General features: G+C 48.3%; 1 protein-coding gene across 12 annotated transcripts in view; it reads right to left on the reverse strand.

Annotated features, from left to right (window-relative positions):
- B3GNTL1 (UDP-GlcNAc:betaGal beta-1,3-N-acetylglucosaminyltransferase like 1) overlaps nt 1-21,806 on the reverse strand; it is a 261,364-nt gene that overhangs the window by 235,163 nt on the left and 4,395 nt on the right. For 5 of the 12 annotated variants that reach the window (XM_056549531.1, XM_056549532.1, XM_056549522.1 and 2 more), the window contains exons 2-4: nt 19,732-19,900; nt 18,737-18,853; nt 17,769-17,868 (exon numbers count right to left, since the gene is read on the reverse strand). In XM_056549531.1, coding sequence (XP_056405506.1) covers nt 17,769-17,868; nt 18,737-18,853; nt 19,732-19,896 — 382 coding nt within the window. In that variant the 5' untranslated portion in view covers nt 19,897-19,900. Of the gene's footprint in view, nt 1-17,768; nt 17,869-18,736; nt 18,854-19,731; nt 19,901-20,046; nt 20,059-21,806 lie in introns of those variants that run through there. The other 7 variants (XM_056549528.1, XM_056549529.1, XM_056549526.1 and 4 more) reach the window with 4 other exon arrangements.

Genomic DNA, 21,806 nt, shown 5'->3' on the forward strand with positions numbered 1-21,806 from the left:
CTCTGCTTACAGTCGCTCCTCCCCATACATATGTACACTCTGCTTACAGCCGCTCCTCCCCATACGCATGTACACTCTGCTTACAGCCGCTCCTCTCCATACATACGTACACTCTGCTTACAGCCGCTCCTCTCCATACATACGTACACTATGCTTACAGCCGCTCCTCTCCATACATATGTATACTCTGCTTACAGCCGCTCCTCCCCATACGCATGTACACTCTGCTTACAGCCGCTCCTCTCCATACATACGTACACTCTGCTTACAGCCGCTCCTCCCCATACATACGTACAGAGTTTACGTATGTATGGAGAGGAGCGGCTGTAAGCAGAGTACATGCGTATGGGGAGGAGCGGCTGTAAGCAAAGTATACATATGTATGGAGAGGAGCGGCTGTAAGCAGAGTGTACGTATGTATGGAGAGGAGCGGCTGTAAGCAGAGTGTACGTATGTATGGAGAGGAGCGGCTGTAAGCAGAGTGTACGTATGTATGGAGAGGAGCCGCTGTAAGCAGAGTGTACGTATGTATGGAGAGGAGCGGCTGTAAGCAGAGTGTACATGCGTATTGGGAGGAGCGGCTGTAAGAAGAGTGTACATATGTATGGGGAGGAGCGGCTGTAAGCAGAGTGGACATATGTATGGGGAGGAGCGGCTGTAAGCAGAGTGGACATATGTATGGGGAGGAGCGGCTGTAAGCAGAGTGGACATATGTATGGGGAGGAGCGGCTGTAAGCAGAGTGGACATATGTATGGGGAGGAGCGGCTGTAAGCAGAGTGTACATATGTATGGGGAGGAGCGGCTGTAAGCAGAGTGTACATATGTATGGGGAGGAGCAGCTGTAAGCAGAGTGTACATATGTATGGGGAGGAGCAGCTGTAAGCAGAGTGTACGTATGTATGGAGAGGAGCGGCTGTAAGCAGAGTGCTTACAGCCACTCCTCCCCATACATAGGTACGTACACTCTGCTTAAAGCTGCTCCTCCCCATACATATGTACACTCTGCTTACAGCCACTCCTCCCCATACATATGTACACTCTGCTTACAGCCACTCCTCCCCATACATACGTACGTACACTCTGCTTACAGCCACTCCTCCCCATACATACGTACGTACGTACGTACACTATGCTTACAGCCACTCCTCCCCATACATACGTACACTCTGCTTACAGCTGCTCCTCCCCATACATACACTCTGCTAACAGCTGCTCCTCCCCATACATACGTAGTCTGCTTACAGCCGCTCCTCCCCATACATACGTAGTCTGCTTACAGCCGCTCCTCCCCATACATATGTACACTCTGCTTACAGAAGCTCCTCATCATACATACGTACACTCTGCTTACAGCTGCTCCTCCCCATACATACGTACAGTCTGCTTACAGCCGCTCCTCCCCATACGCATGTACACTCTGCTTACAGCCGCTCCTCTCCATACATACGTACACTCTGCTTACAGCCGCTCCTCCCCATACCTACGTACACTCTGCTTACAGCCACTCCTCCCCATACATACGTACTCTGTACGTATGTATGGGGAGGAGTGGCTGTAAGCAGAGTACGTATGTATGGGGAGGAGTGGCTGTAAGCAGAGTATACATATGTATGGGGAGGAGCGGCTGTAAGCAGAGTGTACGTATGTATGGAGAGGAGCGGCTGTAAGCAGAGTGTACGTATGTATGGGGAGGAGTGGCTGTAAGCACTCTGCTTACAGCCGCTCCTCTCCATACATAAGTACACTCTGCTTACAGCCACTCCTCCCCATACATACGTACACTCTGCTTACAGCCACTCCTCCCCATACATACGTACAGTCTGCTTACAGCCGTTTCTTCCCATACATACGTACACTCTGCTTACAGCTGCTCCTCCCCATACATATGTACACTCTGCTTACAGCTGCTCATCCCCATACATACACTCTGCTTACAGCCACTCCTCCCCATACATACACTCTGCTTACAGCCACTCCTCTCCATACATATGTACACTCTGCTTACAGCCACTCCTCCCCATACATATGTACACTCTGCTTACAGCCACTCCTCCCCATACATACGTACACTCTGCTTACAGCCACTCCTCCTCATACATACGTACACTCTGCTTACAGCCACTCCTCCCCATACATATGTACACTCTGCTTACAGCTGCTCCTCCCCATACATACACTCTGCTTACAGCCACTCCTCCCCATACATACGTACACTCTGCTTACAGCTGCTCCTCCCCATACATACACTCTGCTAACTGCTGCTCCTCCCCATACATACGTACAGTCTGCTTACAGCCGCTCCTCCCCATCCATATGTACACTCTGCTTACAGCCGCTCCTCCTCATACATACGTACACTCTGCTTACAGCCGCACCTCCCCATACATATGTACACTCTGCTGACAGCCGCTCCTCCCCATACATATGTACACTCTGCTGACAGCCGTTCCTCCCCATACATATGTACACTCTGCTGACAGCTGTTCCTCCTGATCTCCATACATATGTACACTCTGCTGACAGCTGATCCTCCCCATACATATGTACACTCTGCTTACAGCAGCTCCTCCCCATACATATGTACACTCTGCTTACAGCCGCTCCTCCCCATACATATGTACACTCTGCTTACAGCCGCTCCTCCCCATACATATGTACACTTTGCTTACAGCCGCTCCTCCCCATACATATGTTCTCTCTGCTGACAGCTGTTCCTCCCCATACATATGTACATTCTGCTGACAGCTGTTCCTCCCGATCTCCATACATATGTACACTCTGCTGAAAGCTGTTCCTCCCGAACCCCATACATATGTACACTCTGCTGACAGCTGCTCCCCAAGATAATAAAGCTGCACTAAAGTACCAGGACTATGGTGGGATTCATTCGACCCGTTCATGGCACTTCTGATCGATCACGATATCGAGTCCTCATGAGCTCCTCTCTGCAGCCTCCCTTTTCCAGCAATTATAAAGTTAACGCCGACCCCGATTTAACATTCCTGTTATATTTTGGTTATTTAGGCAGCGAGCCCCCCACTCCTGTGAGAAGGGGCCAGGAGCGGTGACATCATCAGCTGGGACGCCATCGATCCCCATCTGGACCAGATTACCACAGCCAAGACCGGCTCCCTGATTATAATAAATCTGCTATTTATAGACGGTGTTTACACCTGAGGGCTTCGGCGGTGGGAAAAAGAACGACCCACCGCCCCTGAATTGTAACCGCGTCCAGGACTTCACCCCGAATTTAGCTTCAGTTCCCATGGACCTGACCGGCACAGTGCAGATCCTCTTCATTTCCTTCTTTGACAAAATAAAATAAATGGATTCTAGAAAGAGAAATCCGGGACTTGAGGAGATGAAGGGGATGAGGTTATTACATCCGAACACGGTCCTCCTCTGTATATTTATGGGGAGACGACGGATCATATAGATAAAAGAGGAGGGAAATGAAGAGAATCGCCTCAGGGAAATAGTCTACAGGGCAGCGTTTGGTGCAACATGGCGGTTATGGCGCTGGGTGACAACGATCAAAGGAGCACAAACCCTTCTAGGAATTATCCAGGAAAACCATGGTGGCCCAGAAACAGCGCCATTCATGTCCTGTACTGAAGTGAATGGAGCAAGGTTGTAATACCACAAACAACCTGAGAATAGGAGTGGCGCATCACCATCCTTCCTATACACATGTCTAAAATGTATCCCTTCCAAGCAATCCCCATACATATGCACACTCTGCTGACAACTCCTGATTCACACCCTATACACACTATATATTTATTTAATCTTTTATTTATCTAGATATTTTATTTATATTCAGATTTTTATTCATGTTCATATTTTTAATTTATATATATATATATATTATATACACACACACACACACACACACACACACACAGTGGTCCCTCAAGTTACAATATTAATTGGTTCCAGGACAACCATTGTATGTTGAAACCATTAGATGTTGAGACCAGAACTCTATGGAACCTGGTAATTGGTTCTGAAGCCCCAAAATGTCATCCAAAAATAGGAAAAAGTGAGGATTAAAGAACAATAAGTAGATAAGTAATACAGATAAAGCAAATCCTAACATATAAAAGTAAGAAATAGCAGCTGGAAGCTGTAAATCACTGTCTATGTCAGTGTTTCCCAACCAGGGTGCCTCCAGCCGTTGCAAAACTACAATTCCCAACATGCCCGGACAGCCAAAGGCTGTCAGGGCATGCTGGGGGTTGTAGTTTTGCAACAGCTGGAGGCACCCTGGTTGGGAAACATTGGTTTATGTAGAGAACAGGAGCTTCTTCAGGGTCCTATACAGTACACACAGGGCCCCAAATGGAGCCGCCCTTGGTGTCCAAAGGAGCAGCTAACCCTGGCACAGGTAAGAAGTAGTACAGAACTTGTAGTTCCTCCCTGTACTGTAGGGGGCGCTACCAGACACCAGTCAGTGCTTGTACTTCATTAATAGAGGTGAATTACCAGTATAATGCCCATTCTGATTGGTCAGTTTTTCCAGTTGTGACACGTCTCGCAGATCTGGACTGTCTGTACATTGTATGTTGAGTCTGGTTTCAAGTTACAATGGTCCAGAAAAGTCCATTGCATGTTGAAACTATTGTATGTTGAGGCCATTGTAAGTTGAAGGATCATTGTATACACACATTATATATATCCTGCCAATGGAGCACAGAACCCTATAGGATTTATCCAGAATTGGGAATATTAAAACTGCTTTTCACGGTTCAGGAACAGCACCACTTTGATCCTCAGGTGGTTTAAGGTATTGCGACTAAGTTCTATTGAAGTAAAACAAAAAAAAAAGCCAAGTTGTAATACCACACAATAAATAAGGACAGGGGGTATCCGGCATGCTGGGAGTTGTAGTTATGCAGCAGCTGGACGCACACTGTAGGGAAAGGCTAGTAGTAATCGGTGTATTCTTTCCTTGCCCTAATACTTCGTGACCGCCTTTAGCGCAGGGGTTGGAATTCTATTCCCAAATGTAAAAATCCGCAAGGACGGGTCCAACCAGGATGAAGTGTATTAAAAAAAACGAACTACATTCCATGATCATGTGACAATGAAACATGGCGGAAATCAGAGGCTGCGACTGAAAAAAGTAGCAATCTTGTGCGCCAAACATAAAATGTGTCAGTCTAGCATCTAGACCCGTTGTCTTTAAACTATGGACCTCCAGCTGTTGCAAAACTACAACTCCAAGCATACCCGGACAGCATGCTAGGAGTTGTAGTTTTGCAATCACTGTGCAGTCACAGAAAGGGTTAATCCCATTTACAGATATAAGACGAGACGTCTTACTTGTGACTTTCACATGATGGAAGAAAAAAAACATTTAGGTCTAAAGCTACAGATGTGATCACATGACGAGAAGATTCACGACCATCGCTTATCCTGCCGGAGGGGGAGACTATGTAAAGATAATTGTCTTATATACAGATAGGGATCTACCCGAGAGAGGGAAAGACCGATACAGGAGTCACCGGGGTCAGATCAGCGTTACTTATCCTCTACTGATCCTGAGTTATATCCTCTATTATACTCCAGAGCTGTACTCACTATTCTGCTGGTGGGGTCACTGTGTACATACATTACATTACTTATCCTGTACTGATCCTGAGTTATATCCTGTATTATACTCCAGAGCTGTACTCACTATTCTGCTGGTGGGGTCACTGTGTACATACATCACATTACTTATCCTGTACTGATCCTGAGTTATATCCTGTATTATACCCCAGAGCTGTACTCACTATTCTGCTGGTGAGGTCACTGTGTATATACATTACATTACTTATCCTGTACTGATCCTGAGTTATATCCTGTATTATACCCCAGAGCTGTACTCACTATTCTGCTGGTGAGGTCACTGTGTACATACATTACATTACTTATCCTGTACTGATCCTGAGTTATATCCTGTATTATACCCCAGAGCTGTACTCACTATTCTGCTGGTGAGGTCACTGTGTACATACATTACATTACTTATCCTGCACTGATCCTGGGTTATATCCTGTATTATACTCCAGAGCTGTACTCACTATTCTGCTGGTAAGGTCACTGTGTATATACATTACATTACTTATCCTGTGCTGATCCTGAGTTATGTCCGGTATTATACCCCAGAGCTGTACTCACTATTCTGCTGGTGAGGTCACTGTGTACATAAATTACATTACTTATCCTGTACTGATCCTGAGTTATATCCTGTATTATACTCCAGAACTGTACTCACTATTCTGCTGGTGAGATCACTGTGTACATACATTACATTACTTATCCTGTATTGATCCTGAGTTATATCCTGTATTATACCCCAGAGCTGTACTCACTATTCTGCTGGTGAGGTCACTGTGTACATACATTACATTACTTATCCTGTACTGATCCTGAGTTATATCCTGTATTATACCCCTGAGCTGTACTCACTATTCTGCTGGTGAGGTCACTGTGTACATAAATTACATTACTTATCCTGTACTGATCCTGAGTTATATCCTGTATTATACTCCAGAACTGTACTCACTATTCTGCTGGTGAGATCACTGTGTACATACATTACATTACTTATCCTGTACTGATCCTGAGTTATATCCTCTATTATACCCCAGAGCTGTACTCACTATTCTGCTGGTGAGGTCACTGTGTACATACATTACATTACTTATCCTGTACTGATCCTGAGTTATATCCTGTATTATACTCTAGAGCTGTACTCACTATTCTGCTGGTGAGATCACTGTGTACATACATTACATTACTTATCCTGTACTGATCCTGAGTTATATCCTGTATTATACACCAGAGCTGTACTCACTATTCTGCTGGTGAGGTCACTGTGTACATACATTACATTACTTATCCTGTACTGATCCTGAGTTATATCTTGTATTATACACCAGAGCTGTGCTCACTATTTGTTCTTACGCTTTTCTTTCCTCCCTTTCATGTTTTTATACTTTTTTTATCCTTTTGATGCGGATATTGATCGGGTTTCATAACTGAAATGTAAATTGAAAACACGTTTCGTCCTCTCAGGCAGCGGCTGTAATAAAGCTTCATGTTATGATGAGTTTCCCCCCCCCCCCCCCCCCCCCGCCGTTTCTGGTACCGCAGCTCTCGCTCTTCAGGCTACAGGATTTAATTTCTTAAGATTGTTTGAGTTTATTTTATTATCAGCAGAAGTCCTGAGTCAGTGAGAATGGTGGTAATAGATACCTGGGGCGGGGGCAGGGGCTGATGTGCGGGGGCAGGGACTGCCAAGTTTATTTACTACAAAGTTTAGTTATATCATTGTTTCCCAACCAAGGTGCCTCCAGCTGTTTGAAAACTACAACTCCCAGCACGCCCGGGGTTGTAGTATTCAAACAGCTGGAGGCACCCTGGTAAGAAAACACAGAATTATAACAAATCAGCAAGAAAAATAGTGAGTGCAGCTCTGGAGTATAATACAGGATATAACTCAGGATCAGTACAGGATAAGTAATGTAATGTATGTACACAGTGACCTCACCAGCAGAATAGTGAGTACAGCTCTGGAGTATAATACAGGATATAACTCAGGATCAGTACAGGATAAGTAATGTAATGTATGTACACAGTGACCTCACCAGCAGAATAGTGAGTACAGCTCTGGAGTATAATACAGGATATAACTCAGGATCAGTACATGATAAGTAATGTAATGTATGTACACAGTGATCTCACCAGCAGAATAGTGAGTACAGCTCTGGAGTATAATACAGGATATAACTCAGGATCAGTACATGATAAGTAATGTAATGTATGTACACAGTGATCTCACCAGCAGAATAGTGAGTACAGCTCTGGAGTATAATACAGGATATAACTCAGGATCAGTACAGGATAAGTAATGTAATGTGTGTACACAGTGACCTCACCAGCAGAATAGTGAGTACAGCTCTGGAGTATAATACAGAATATAACTCAGGATCAGTACAGGATAAGTAATGTAATGTATGTACACAGTGCTCTCACCAGCAGAATAGTGAGTACAGCTCTGGGGTATAATACAGGATATAACTCAGGATCAGTACAGGATAAGTAATGTAATGTATGTACACAGTGATCTCACCAGCAGAATAGTGAGTACAGCTCGGGGGTATAATACAGGATATAACTCAGGATCAGTACAGGATAAGTAATGTACTGTATGTACACAGTGATCTCACCAGCAGAATAGTGAGTACAGCTCTGGAGTATAATACAGGATATAACTCAGGATCAGTACAGGATAAGTAATGTAATGTATGTACACAGTGACCTCACCAGCAGAATAGTGAGTACAGCTCTGGAGTATAATACATGATATAACTCAGGATCAGTACAGGATAAGTAATGTAATGTATGTACACAGTGACCTCCCCAGCAGAATAGTGAGTACAGTTCTGGAGTATAATACAGGATATAACTCAGGATCAGTACAGGATAAGTAATGTAATGTATGTACACGGTGACCTCACCAGCAGAATAGTGAGTACAGCTCTGGGGTATAATACAGGATATAACTTAGGATCAGTACAGGATAAGTAATGTAATGTATGTACACAGTGATCTCACCAGCAGAATAGTGAGTACAGCTCTGGAGTATAATACAGGATATAACTCAGGATCAGTACAGGATAAGTAATGTAATGTATGTACACAGTGATCTCACCAGCAGAATAGTGAGTACAGCTCTGGAGTATAATACAGGATATAACTCAGGATCAGTACAGGATAAGTAATGTAATGTATGTACACAGTGATCTCACCAGCAGAATAGTGAGTACAGCTCTGGAGTATAATACAGGATATAACTCAGGATCAGTACAGGATAAGTAATGTAATGTATGTACACAGTGACCTCACCAGCAGAATAGTGAGTACAGCTCTGGGGTATAATACAGGATATAACTCAGGATCAGTACAGGATAAGTAATGTAATGTATGTACACAGTGACCTCACCAGCAGAATAGTGAGTACAGCTCTGGGGTATAATACAGGATATAACTCAGGATCAGTACAGGATAAGTAATGTATGTACACAGTGACTTCACCAGCAGAATAGTGAGTACAGCTCTGGGGTATAATACAGGATATAACTCAGGATCAGTACAGGATAAGTAATGTAATGTATGTACACAGTGACCTCACCAGCAGAATAGTGAGTACAGCTCTGGAGTATAATACAGGATATAACTCAGGATCAGTACAGGATAAGTAATGTACTGTATGTACACAGTGACCTCACCAGCAGAATAGTGAGTACAGCTCTGGGGTATATTACAGGATATAACTCAGGATCAGTACAGGATAAGTAATGTAATGTATGTACACAGTGACCTCACCAGCAGAATAGTGAGTACAGCTCTGGGGTATAATACAGGATATAACTCAGGATCAGTATTCCTCTATATAACATAAGTGAAGTAATCCTCTCCTCGCTCTCCTGTGATAATATTGTTATTTCCAGCTCGGAGATGACACGGCGCCCACATCTGGCAGCTCGGGGCGGCCATGACAGCTGTGTTTGCCATCCAGCTTGTAAATAATAAATAGATCGATTCTCTCAGTGGCTTCCGTGCGGCCGCGCTCCTCAGCGCTCACGTATTCCGTTTTATTTTTTTGCGGAAGGAGAAGGAGACGTGCGTTCCGTGCCAAGCGGATTTGCATTCAGCGCGGACCTTGTTAGGATGGGAAGAGGAAATGGGTTGCCATGGTTACCGGCTCAGCAATGCGCGTTCCATCAGATATTAAAACATTCCACACACGGCTGGAATGAGGAGCGACCCCATATTCCTGCCCGCCGGCTCCTCCTGAACGCCAAATAAACACCAGACCCCGGATAATGGTGTCTGGGGGACGGCAGGAGGAATGCAGAGCGCGCGGACCAGAAGGTGTACGCTGAGTGTACTGGGGTCGGAGGTCCTCTATAAATTTAAATCTACTGCAGTGGTCCCCAACCTGTATGTCTCCAGCTGTTGCAAAACTACATCTCCCACCATGCACTGACAACCTGTGGCTCTCCAGCTGTTGCAAAACTACAACTCCCAGCATGCCCTGACAGCCTCTGGCTGTCAGGGCATGCTGGGAGTTGTAGTTTTGCAACAGCTGTAAAGCCACAATTTCAGGAACACTGAATAGCGGATAATAGAGCTGATCAGCTGGGGAGCAGTCCACCACTTGGAAAATGTTGGCTCAGCCAAGAGTCAAGAAGGTGGAGCCAAGCTGCTTAAGTGTCACAGTCCAGCACTCCTCGCTCCCCCTCACCTCATAGCCCCTCCTTGACTGATGTACAGAGCTCTATAAGTCACTCTAGGATAGCCGTGAAGAGGAGGGCAAGCGAGGGGTTGATCCGGAGCGTGGCACTTGAGCGTCTTGGCTCCACCTCCTTGACACTTGGCTGAGTGTACCTTATTTATAAGCTAGCAGTCGGACCCCCACGATCAGACACTTATATAGGATAATAAATTCTACACTTCCTATACGGTCGTATCATACACGGCAGTTGTTGTGATCGAGACGCCAGAAGAAACACAATACAGCTGAACGTTCCGATACGAGCGCGGCCCGGGCCCACAGGGACACACACAGACGTTTTTTTCTTGCGTCCCGGCCAGCGGCTCCAGCCGTTGGTTTCAGTGTAGCTGTGTTTGGCACTAATGGAAAGGCATTGTGGCTGTGCCGATCACTGGGACCACACCGGATATTGGGAAACGCGGCCCATCTGTAAATATCTGCACCGTGTTATGGTTGGATGAGGAGTCCTGAGGCTGGAAATGGGGAAAGGGCAGGGAGCGGGGGGTGATCAGTTATATCCTGTATTATACCCCAGAGCTGTACTCACTATTCTGCTGGTGAGGTCACTGTGTACATACATTACATTACTTATCCTGTACTGATCCTCAGTTATATCCTGTATTATACTCCAGAGCTGTACTCACTATTCTGCTGGTGAGGTCACTGTGTACATACATTACTTATCCTGTACTGATCCTGAGTTATATCCTGTATTATACTCCAGAGCTGTACTTACTATTCTGCTGGTGAGGTCACTGTGTACATTACATTACATTACTTATCCTGTACTGATCCCGAGTTATATCCTGTATTATACCCCAGAGCTGTACTCACTATTCAGCTGGTGAGGTCACTGTGTACATACATTACATTACTTATCCTGTACTGATCCTGAGTTATATCCTGTATTATACTCCAGAGCTGTACTTACTATTCTGCTGGTGAGGTCACTGTGTACATACATTACATTACTTATCCTGTACTGATCCTGAGTTATATCCTGTATTATACTCCACAGCTGTACTCACTATTCTGCTGGTGAGGTCACTGTGTATATACTTTACATTACTTAGCCTGTACTGATCCTGAGTTATATATCAGACAGGAGGCTCATATCTTATGCATTATCTTTCTTTAATAATGCCCATAGCAGAACACTTTGGTATTCAATTTAATAAAGAAAAAACTACAACTCCCAGCAGTCCTAGGGCCACAGCAGTCACTCCTCCTCCGTAGCCCCTATATAAGGACTGCCCCCATATAGATCTTCCTCTTTCTTTCTGCTCATGGCAGACCCAAGATAAGTATACTCCATATTCAATAATTATACTTTCTATTTCTATAAGTGATGTTACTCTATAGGTGATATTTCCATAGGTGATATTATTTATAGGTTACTGTAGTAATACCTTTTTCTGTTACCCTCTGTACTTCTTCCCAGCGCCGGTTTTCCCCGATTCTGGGCTCCTTTTTCTCCCTGTCGCCGCTCCGACGTTTTCCCTTACTCCTGCGTTTAGATCGCGATTAGTTCGCGATTCTCCCCTCCCCCCCCCCCCCTTTTTCGCCATTTTGCGCTTCTCCTCAGAGTTCGCGCGCGCGGGCTGGGGGCGGGGTTTTCTCCCTCTGGCTGGCCGCTTCACTGCGGCCGGCTCTCAGTAAAGGGGCGGCACTTCTGCGATCTCCTATTAGGACTCAGAGGAACGTAGTCTCGCGAGACTTCGTCCCCTGAGTGTAAAACTCCGGGCTCCCCTCCCACCGCACGACAGTGCTTCGCCTGCGGTGTGGAGGATCGGAACCCGGTACTGTGTCTCAATAGGTAGTGTAGTTGCCCCACATTGTCTCCCTGTGGATCGGAATTTATTCCACCCCCGTGCATATTAGGCATTCTTACTCCTTAGTTCCCCCCTTTTAACATCCTGTTACCATGGCTGAGGAACCTTCACCTGCCCCTCTCAGAAGTGAACCCCTCTCTCTGGACTCGGCACATTTTATGTCCGCCACCCAGATTCAGGACCTAATTAACAGGTCGGTCCAAGCTGCCCTGGCCTCCTCCATGTTGCCCTCTGGCCCGCATCAGCCGGGTCCCCATGCCCCAGTCCCTTCTCTTCACGGTGGAGAGCCACAGATAAAGAAGGGCAAAGCTTCCCATAAAAGGAAGCATACCTCTGACTCCCCGGCAGGGGAAGATAATAATATGCCCCAGACAGTCCCTACCCCGGTCTGTCAACCCCAGCATGCTTCAGACTCCGCTCGACCCCTGGGCCTCGGGGAGTTACATGGCAAGAGGCATAAGTCTGCTAGGCGGGCAAAACCCGATTCATATGTGGACTCCTCTACCGAGGATTCTTCGGGTTCTTCCAATGAGTCTGAGGACTATGAGTCCAATCCCAATATGGAAGAAGATGCTGGGGATACGGCGCTCGACACCGACGCCAACCCTGCCACGCAGGGCAAGGTTATCCTAGATGCCCTAGGAGAGCCCCTGTTCCACCCAGACGCAATCTCTCACCCGAGATCAGGCGACTGGTCACCACTCCCCCATGTGGCCCAATATGTGGAACTCTGGGCGCGCAAGTCTCTAGATAGGTCCAGCCGCAATAAGCTGAGGGCCGAATGCCCTAGACCTTTCATCCCCAATAAAGTGGTGGACACCCCTGAGGTGGATCCCATCCTGATGAAGTATCTGTTGAAATCAGGTAAATTCACCAAGAAGGGCATAGAGCGCTCCTTCAAAACTATACAGGAGCGTATCCTCGACTTAATGGGTCCCCTCACTAAAATCCTAAACTTAGCGGAGCACGCTGCTGCAACGGACGAACCCGTGGACGTCCGTCAGCTCCGTGGGTGGGCTCAGAGAGCCATTTGCCTGGCAGGTACGGCCAACACCACCTGCTCAGTTGAGAGGCGCCGATCGATCCTGATGCGCCTCGACCCTCAACTGTCCCACCTGGCCGAGACCGAACCGGGTCCCTCGGCAGCAGGCATGCTTTTTGGGGACAGTCTGATGAAAGACGTCAATAGATTCGTTGGCCTCTTTACGGGCTTAGATAAGGCCCAAAATTCCTTAAAAAAATCGGGGTCCTCAAAAATTTTTCCCCGGGCCGGCAGAAGTAGAGGCCGATCTGCCGGCCGTTCTGCTCCCTACAGGCCGCAGGGCAGAGCTTTCGCCCAATACCAATACCCACAGACCCCCCCTTCATACACAGTACCAGTGGTTCAACCATCACCATTCTTCCCTCCTCGAGGCCGTCCCTGGAGAGGTCGTGGCGGACGTGGATACCCCCGTTCTCGCCCTTCTACCGGTGAGTGTACCTTCTACTCCTCAGTCTCACATACCTGTGGGGGGTCGACTGATGTATTTTTCCCACGCCTGGTCTGCGATTACAGCAGACGCATGGATTCTTCAGACAGTGGGGGGATTTCACATAGAATTCCAATCCTTGCCGATACTGGGTGTCATCCCACCGCCTATTCACTTTTCCGACCAAAACGTTGTCCTCATAGACAACGAGATACGGGATCTCCTGTTCAAACATGCGATCGTGGAATCCGATCCATCTTCCCTAGGGTTCGTAAGCAACCTCTTCCTCGTGAAGAAGAAAGGGGGCGGCTATCGTCCGGTCATAAACCTACGAGACCTAAACCAACATGTCACGTATCGCCATTTCAAGATGGAGGGGATCCATTCCCTCCGGGACCTCCTGATGCCAGGAGACTGGCTGGTGAAGGTGGACTTGAAGGACGCCTACCTCACAGTCCCCATTCACCCAGAGTCACAACAGTTCCTCCGTTTCCTTTGGAAAGGCCGCATGTGGCAATTTACCTGCCTCCCGTTCGGCCTTTCGTCCGCCCCGTGGTGTTTCACCAAACTGATGAAACCGGTGGTAGCGGCTCTGAGGAGCAGGGGGGTTCGTCTGATCATTTACTTAGACGACCTTCTCATCATGGCCCATTCCAAATCTCAGGCCTCCCTTCACATGTCATGGGCGATATCACTACTACATTCTCTGGGCTTCATAATCAACCGAGAAAAATCGGTCCTGACTCCAAGTCAGGAGATGGAGTTCCTGGGTTTCTTGGTGGACACCAATCGCGCACTGCTGCGACTTCCCAAGTCCAAATTAGCCCTGATCCGCAAAGAAATCAGGGCAGTTTTGCGCAAAGGTTGCTTGTCCTTACGGATTCTGGCACGACTGGTGGGTCTCCTGGCGGCTTCCATACAAGCCATCTTTCCGGCCCCCTTGCACTACCGAGCCCTTCAGAGGCTCAAGATCTTACATCTACGCCAGGGCCTCAGATACGCGGACAAAGTACCCCTTTGTCCGGCTGCTATCGAAGAGTTACGCTGGTGGCTTCGACATGCCGTCGAGTGGAACGGCAAAGCCATCTTCCACCCTTACCCAGACGTCATCATAGAGTCGGACGCGAGCCGACTTGGCTGGGGCGCCCGATGCGGGGAGGTTTCCACCGGGGGGACCTGGTCCGTCAAGGAGACCAATCTGCATATCAATGCATTGGAGCTTCTGGCAGCGTATTTTGCAGTCAAGAGTTTCATGCCTCGTTCGTCCAATTGTTGTGTGTTACTACGCATGGACAACGTGGCGGCGGTCCAATACGTCAACCGTTTGGGGGGCACCAGGTCCAAGATCCTGGCGGACCTTGCCAAAGACTTCTGGCATTTTTGCCTGGCCCGCAACATTATCCCGGTAGCGGAGTACATTCCAGGGGTGTCCAATACGGTGGCCGATTGGAACTCTCGCTATCTCATCGATTCCAGCGACTGGCGGCTGGATCGCTCCGTCTTCCTGCAATTACGGCAACTGTGGGGCCCGTTGCAAGTGGACCTTTTCGCGTCCCGCCTCAACCGGCAACTGCCCCGCTTTTTCAGCTGGAGACCGGACCCAGAGGCATCTGCGGTAGACGCTCTCCGCCTCGTCTGGCCGACGGGAACGCATTATGCGTTTCCTCCCTTTCAGTTGATCCCCCGGGTTCTCCTACATGCGACGAACCAGAGAGCGACGACTGTGATGATCACCCCTTGGTGGCCGACGCAGCCATGGTTTCCCCTCCTTCTGGGGATGGCTGTGGATTATCCCAGAGTGCTACCCCACTTTCCACACCTTCTCACCAACCCGACCGGGGATCTCCATCCTCTGATCATGGAAGGCAAACTTCCTCTCCTCGCGTGGTTGGTTTCGGGGTCTCAGACGCGGATCACGACCTTTCAAAATCAGCTAGGGATCTCCTCGCCCTGGCCTGGGCCCCCGGGACTAGATCGGCTTATCGATCAGCCTGGAGACTCTGGGTTCGTTGGTGTGATCAACGGCAGGCTGATCCCGTACATGCACCTGTGTCTGTAGTGGTGAACTATCTGGCAGATTCTTTTGAATCTGGCAAATCCTACAGTTCCATTAATGTATACCGATCGGCTATTGCGGCTTACCATTGCCCTGTGGACTCCCTACCGATCGGCAAACACCCGCTGGTTTGTAGACTTTTGCGCGGCATAAAATTTCAACGTCCCCCTAGGCCTAGGTATCATTCGACCTGGGATGTCTCCAGACTGCTCGATATGTTTACTTCTTGGCCGGACAATGACGACCTCTCCCTGAAAAGGTTGTCATATAAGTTGACGGTCCTTCTTTGTTTGGTGTCCATCAAACGTGTCTCCGACGTGAAGGCTTTGGACGTCTCTAGACGACAATTTTCGCCTCAGGGAGTGAGATTCTCGGTGGTCCGTAGGACCAAGACGGGTATTCATTCGGTTTTTTATCCGTTTTTTCCTGCGCACCCGAAGCTTTGCGTTGTTCGTTGCCTACAGGCGTACGAATCACAGACGGCGGATCTGCGCTCTCCGGATTCCCCTCAACTCCTCGTCTCTTATGTCAGACCCCATCTTCCGGTTGCCTCCGCTACTCTAGCGCGTTGGGTTCGTTCCGCCATGGACATGGCGGGTATTGATACATCTCTGTTCGGAGCTCACTCGTCCAGGGGCGCTATGGCTACGAAGATAGTCACAGCAGGGGGCTCCCTCTCCGACTTATTGATGGCGGCTGATTGGTCTTCAGAGACCACCTTCCGTCAGTTCTACTTCAGACCGGAGGACCACGTGTCTATGTCAGTCTTATAATACTCTAGCTGTTTATTATTTCTTTGTCTTAACTAATTGTTAGCTTCGAACTTGCATAAGATATGAGCCTCCTGTCTGATATATAAATCGAGATTTTCCTAGCTTGTGACGGAAAATATTAGTTATATGAAGACAGGAGGCGAGTATCTTCCCTCCCTACCCACCCTATTACGACTTTTTGTTGTCTTTGCAGGATATTGAACGCGAAGGCGGTGTTCCTGAGTTTGGTTGACCGGTCGTTTTCCGGCTGTTTGGTTCCTCTACGGTCCCCGTTGGGACGAAGTTGGGTTTTCCCTGCCATCCAGGCTTCTGCTGCCCGAGGTTGAAGGACCGAGTGTTCGCGTGCAACTGTGGATGTCTGGATAAAGTCGTTTGTGCGGTTCTGATTCGCATGAAGAAAGAGGAAGATCTATATGGGGGCAGTCCTTATATAGGGGCTACGGAGGAGGAGTGACTGCTGTGGCCCTAGGACTGCTGGGAGTTGTAGTTTTTTCTTTATTAAATTGAATACCAAAGTGTTCTGCTATGGGCATTATTAAAGAAAGATAATGCATAAGATACTCGCCTCCTGTCTTCATATAACTAATATTTTCCGTCACAAGCTAGGAAAATCTCGATTTATATCCTGTATTATACTCCAGAGCTGTACTCACTATTCTGCTGGTGAGATCACTGTGTACATACATTACATTACTTATCCTGTACTGATCCTGAGTTATATCCTGTATTATACTCCAGAGCTGTACTCACTATTCTGCTGGTGAGGTCACTGTGTACATACATTACTTATCCTGTACTGATCCTGAGTTATATCCTGTATTATACTCCAGAGCTGTACTCACTATTCTGCTGGTGAGGTCACTGTGTACATACATTACATTACTTATCCTGTACTGATCCTGAGTTATATCCTGTATTATACTCCAGAGCTGTACTCACTATTCTGCTGGTGAGGTCACTGTGTACATACATTACTTATCCTGTACTGATCCTGAGTTATATCCTGTATTATACTCCAGAGCTGTACTCACTATTCTGCTGATCATACATTAAAGGGGTAATTTATTATTTTTTTTTTTTTTAAAGCTCTCTGCTGCCACCTCTGTCCATGTCAGGAACTGTCCGGAGCAGGAGAGGTTTGCTATGGCGATTTGCTCCTGCTCTGGACAGTTCCTGACATGGACAGAGGTGTCAGCAGAGGGCACTGTGGTCAGACTGGAAAGAAATTATGAATTCCCTTCCTCCTGGCTGTAGGACTGCTGACCCTACAGATGTGTGATTACTCTGGTCTCAGGTTTGGCTCTTACCCCCTCGGGGCCTTTGGCCCTCATGACCTCCCACAATGACCCTGATGCCTCTTTCTTCCAGCTGCGGCTTCCACCTCTGTATGATGTCAGCAGAACTGTCCTAAAATAAATTTATAAAACCAAACTGTGAAACTTCGTAATAAACTTTTGTAAAAATGTAAAGTTCCCTAGATCTCTGCTTCCCATCTGTGAATGAAATCAGGAGAGGTTTTTAGCCTCTAGATCAGTGTTTCCCAACCAGTGTGCCTCCAGCTGTTGCAAAACTATAACTCCCAGCATGCCCGGACAGCCTAAGGCTGTCCGGGCATGCTGAGAGTTGTAGTTTTGAAACAGAAATAGAGAAAAACGTATCGCAGAGAGGTCCTTGTCCAGTCTTCTCCTCTCTGGCATAGACAATATTCATCCTCTCCCTCTCAGTGGCTGTACGGACATGCTGGGAGTTGTAATTTTTCGACTCCTGGGGGCACAGCGATTGGAAAACATCTAAAGGCTAATATTTTGCTACTTTTGAAGTTGTAAAGAAACAATTTGTAACTTTTCTGTGTAACAGACATTGTTAAGTTTCATCAAACAGCCCCTTATATCCAAGCTTCCCCGCTATAAAGGGATAACGGGATCACGTAAAAAAGAAAAAAGGAACGATAAAACAATAAAAAAAAATTATGCAGACGGGTTTCGAAATATCACCTCTATCTTCATCGGGTCCCTGGATCTGATAGAGAGGTGACTGGAATACATTATTTTATTGTTTGATCTGTCTGTATATCGGTCTTCGTAATTTTATACTGTTTTGGTCAGCGCTTCGATACATTCTGCGGGCGATCCTCTTTTCATTGCCCTTTCCAGGAAGCGAGTCTGACTACTGTCTATGCGACCTACCACCCCCACCCGGTAACAGCACGTAGATCAACCCCCCCCCCCGGTCTTTTTTGAGAGTTCTATAAAACGGAATCTAATATCCTACTCACAGTGCTGCCATCATTGTATATAGAGAGCTCCAGGACGCCGCCAAAGTCCTGCTTGAAGACGGAGGTCAAGCACTCGTCCAACCACGGCTCGGCGTTGTAGAGGGGAACGATGATGGACTGCAAAAAATATGAACGGGGACATCAGACAATGTAACGGAGGAACAGAGAACATGGGCAAGAGAGTTATACAATCATATCGACAGTTGGGTTTCAAATTACAGTCTTTGGTCCCCTGATGAAACCAACCATTTACCAGCGTAGGAGAAACGCGTCGAAACAGGTTTTAGTGTTCTATAGGGCAACACTACAGGGGTAATTCCTCTTGAAATTGTTGTGTGATACTGTGATTAATGACTACTAGTTTTTATTGGTTTATCCATTATGGGCAATTTTGCTTCTTTTAAAGGATTTTTTATTGATCTCATTTAAAATATTTGCATTTATATGTTTTATTAGTCCTGTTTTAGTTTAGAATTATTATTTTATTTTATTTATTTTTAAGATCCTATGGCAGTGTTTTCAAAATAGTGCGCCTCCAGCTGTTGCAAAACTACACCTCCCAGCATGCTCGGACAGCCGTTGGCTGTCCGGGCATGCTGGGAGTTGTAGTTTTGCAACAGCTGGAGGTGCACTAGTGGGGAAACTCTGCCTTATTGTATCCTGTGATAGAGTGCTTCTCCCACTGACATAAAAATTTATATCTCCGTGAAATGCTTTACTACTGCATGAAAATTGCCGAAAATAAATCAAATCTGTACAGGAGGCCCCAAAAGAACCTGATGGGTAACCGGGGGGGGGGGGGGGTCCAGAGAAGGGGTCTATGAACAGCTGTACACCGGGCCAGATGGACCCCCAGATAGTCCTCAATAAGGCTTCACCTCCTCCCTCTTCAGGAACATATGGGGGGGGGGACATGAGGCAGGTCTGCAGAGGATTGTGGGTAGATCAGCATGTGATGGGGAGATATTTTATTTCATATTTCAGGTGTCACCCACCACATCAGCTGGGGGGTCCGGACCGGTCTCCTCCACATGACGGGGGTCCGGACCGGTCTCCTCCACATGACGGGGGTCCGGACCGGTCTCCTCCACATGACGGGGGTCCGGACCGGTCTCCTCCACATGACGGGGGTCCGGAGTGCTGAGGCCGCATTGCTTCATGGGACTGCAAACAACAGAAGAAGAGTCACCCCATATACACAGTATCACTGCCCCCACAGACCCCTCTACACAGTATCACCGCCCCCACAGTCCCCTATACACAGTATCACCGCCCCCACAGACCCCTCTACACAGTATCACCACCCCCACAGTCCCCTATACACGGTATCACTGCCCCCCACAGTCCCCTATACACAGTATCACCGCCCCCCACAGTCCCCTATACACAGTATCACCGCCCCCCACAGTCCCCTATACACAGTATCACCGCCCCCCACAGTCCCCTATACACAGTATCACCGCCCCCCACAGTCCCCTATACACAGTATCACTGCCCCCCACAGTCCCCTATACACAGTATCACCGCCCCCCACAGACCCCTCTACACAGTATCACCGCCCCCACAGACCCCTCTACACAGTATCACCGCCCCCCACAGTCCCCTCTACACAGTATCACCGCCCCCCAGAGTCCCATATACACAGTATCACCGCCCCCACAGACCCCTATACACAGTATCACCGCCCCCAGTCCCCAACACAGTATCACTGCCCCCCAGTCCCCAAAACAGTATCACCGCCCCCCAGTCCCCTATACACAGCATCACCGCCCCCCAGTCCCCTATACACAGCATCACCGCCCCCCCACAGTCCCCTATACACAGTATCACCGCCCCCCAGTCCCCTATACACGGTATCACCGCCCCCCACAGTACCCTATACACAGCATCACCGCCCCCACAGTCCCCTATACACAGTATCACTGCCCCCACAGTCCCCTATACACAGCATCACCGCCCCCCCACAGTCCCCTATACACAGCATCACCGCCCCCCCACAGTCCCCTATACACAGCATCACCGCCCCACACAGTCCCCTATACACAGTATCACCGCCCCCCCACAGTCCCCTATACACGGTATCACCGCCCCCCCACAGTCCCCTATACACGGTATCACCGCCCCCCACAGTCCCCTATACACAATATCACCGCCCCCCACAGTCCCCTATACACAATATCACCGCCCCCCACAGTCCCCTATACACAGTATCACCGCCCCCCACAGTCCCCTATACACAGTATCACCGCCCCCCACAGTCCCCTATACACAGTATCACCGCCCCCCACAGTCCGCTATACACAGTATCACCGCCCCCCACAGTCCCATATACACAGTATCACCGCCCCCCACAGTCCCATATACACAGTATCACCGCCCCCCACAGTCCCCTCTACACAGTATCACTGCCCCCCACAGTCCCCTCTACACAGTATCACTGCCCCCAGAGACCCCTCTACACAGTATCACCGCCCCCACAGTCCCCTCTACACAGTATCACCGCCCCCCACAGTCCCCCCTACACAGTATCACCACCCCCCAGAGTCCCATATACACAGTATCACCGCCCCCCCCACAGTCCCCTATACACAGTATCACCGCCCCCCCCACAGTCCCCTATACACAGTATCACCGCCCCCCCACAGTCCCCTATACACAGTATCACCGCCCCCCCACAGTCCCCTATACACAGTATCACCGCCCCCACAGTCCCCTATACACAGTATCACCGCCCCCACAGTCCCCTTTACACAGTATCACCGCCCCCACAGTCCCCTTTACACAGTATCACCGCCCCCACAGTCCCCTTTACACAGTATCACCGCCCCCACCCCCCCCACAGTCCCCTTTACACAGTATCACTGCCCCCACAGTCCCCTATACACAGTATCACCGCCCCCACAGTCCCCTATACACAGTATCACCGCCCCCCACAGTCCCCTATACACGGTATCACCGCCCCCCACAGTCCCCTATACACAGTATCACCGCCCCCCACAGTCCCCTATACACAGTATCACCGCCCCCCACAGTCCCCTATACACAGTATCACCGCCCCCCACAGTCCCCT

Source organism: Hyla sarda, chromosome 13, assembly GCF_029499605.1.
Source record: "Hyla sarda isolate aHylSar1 chromosome 13, aHylSar1.hap1, whole genome shotgun sequence".
NCBI lineage: Eukaryota > Metazoa > Chordata > Amphibia > Anura > Hylidae > Hyla > Hyla sarda.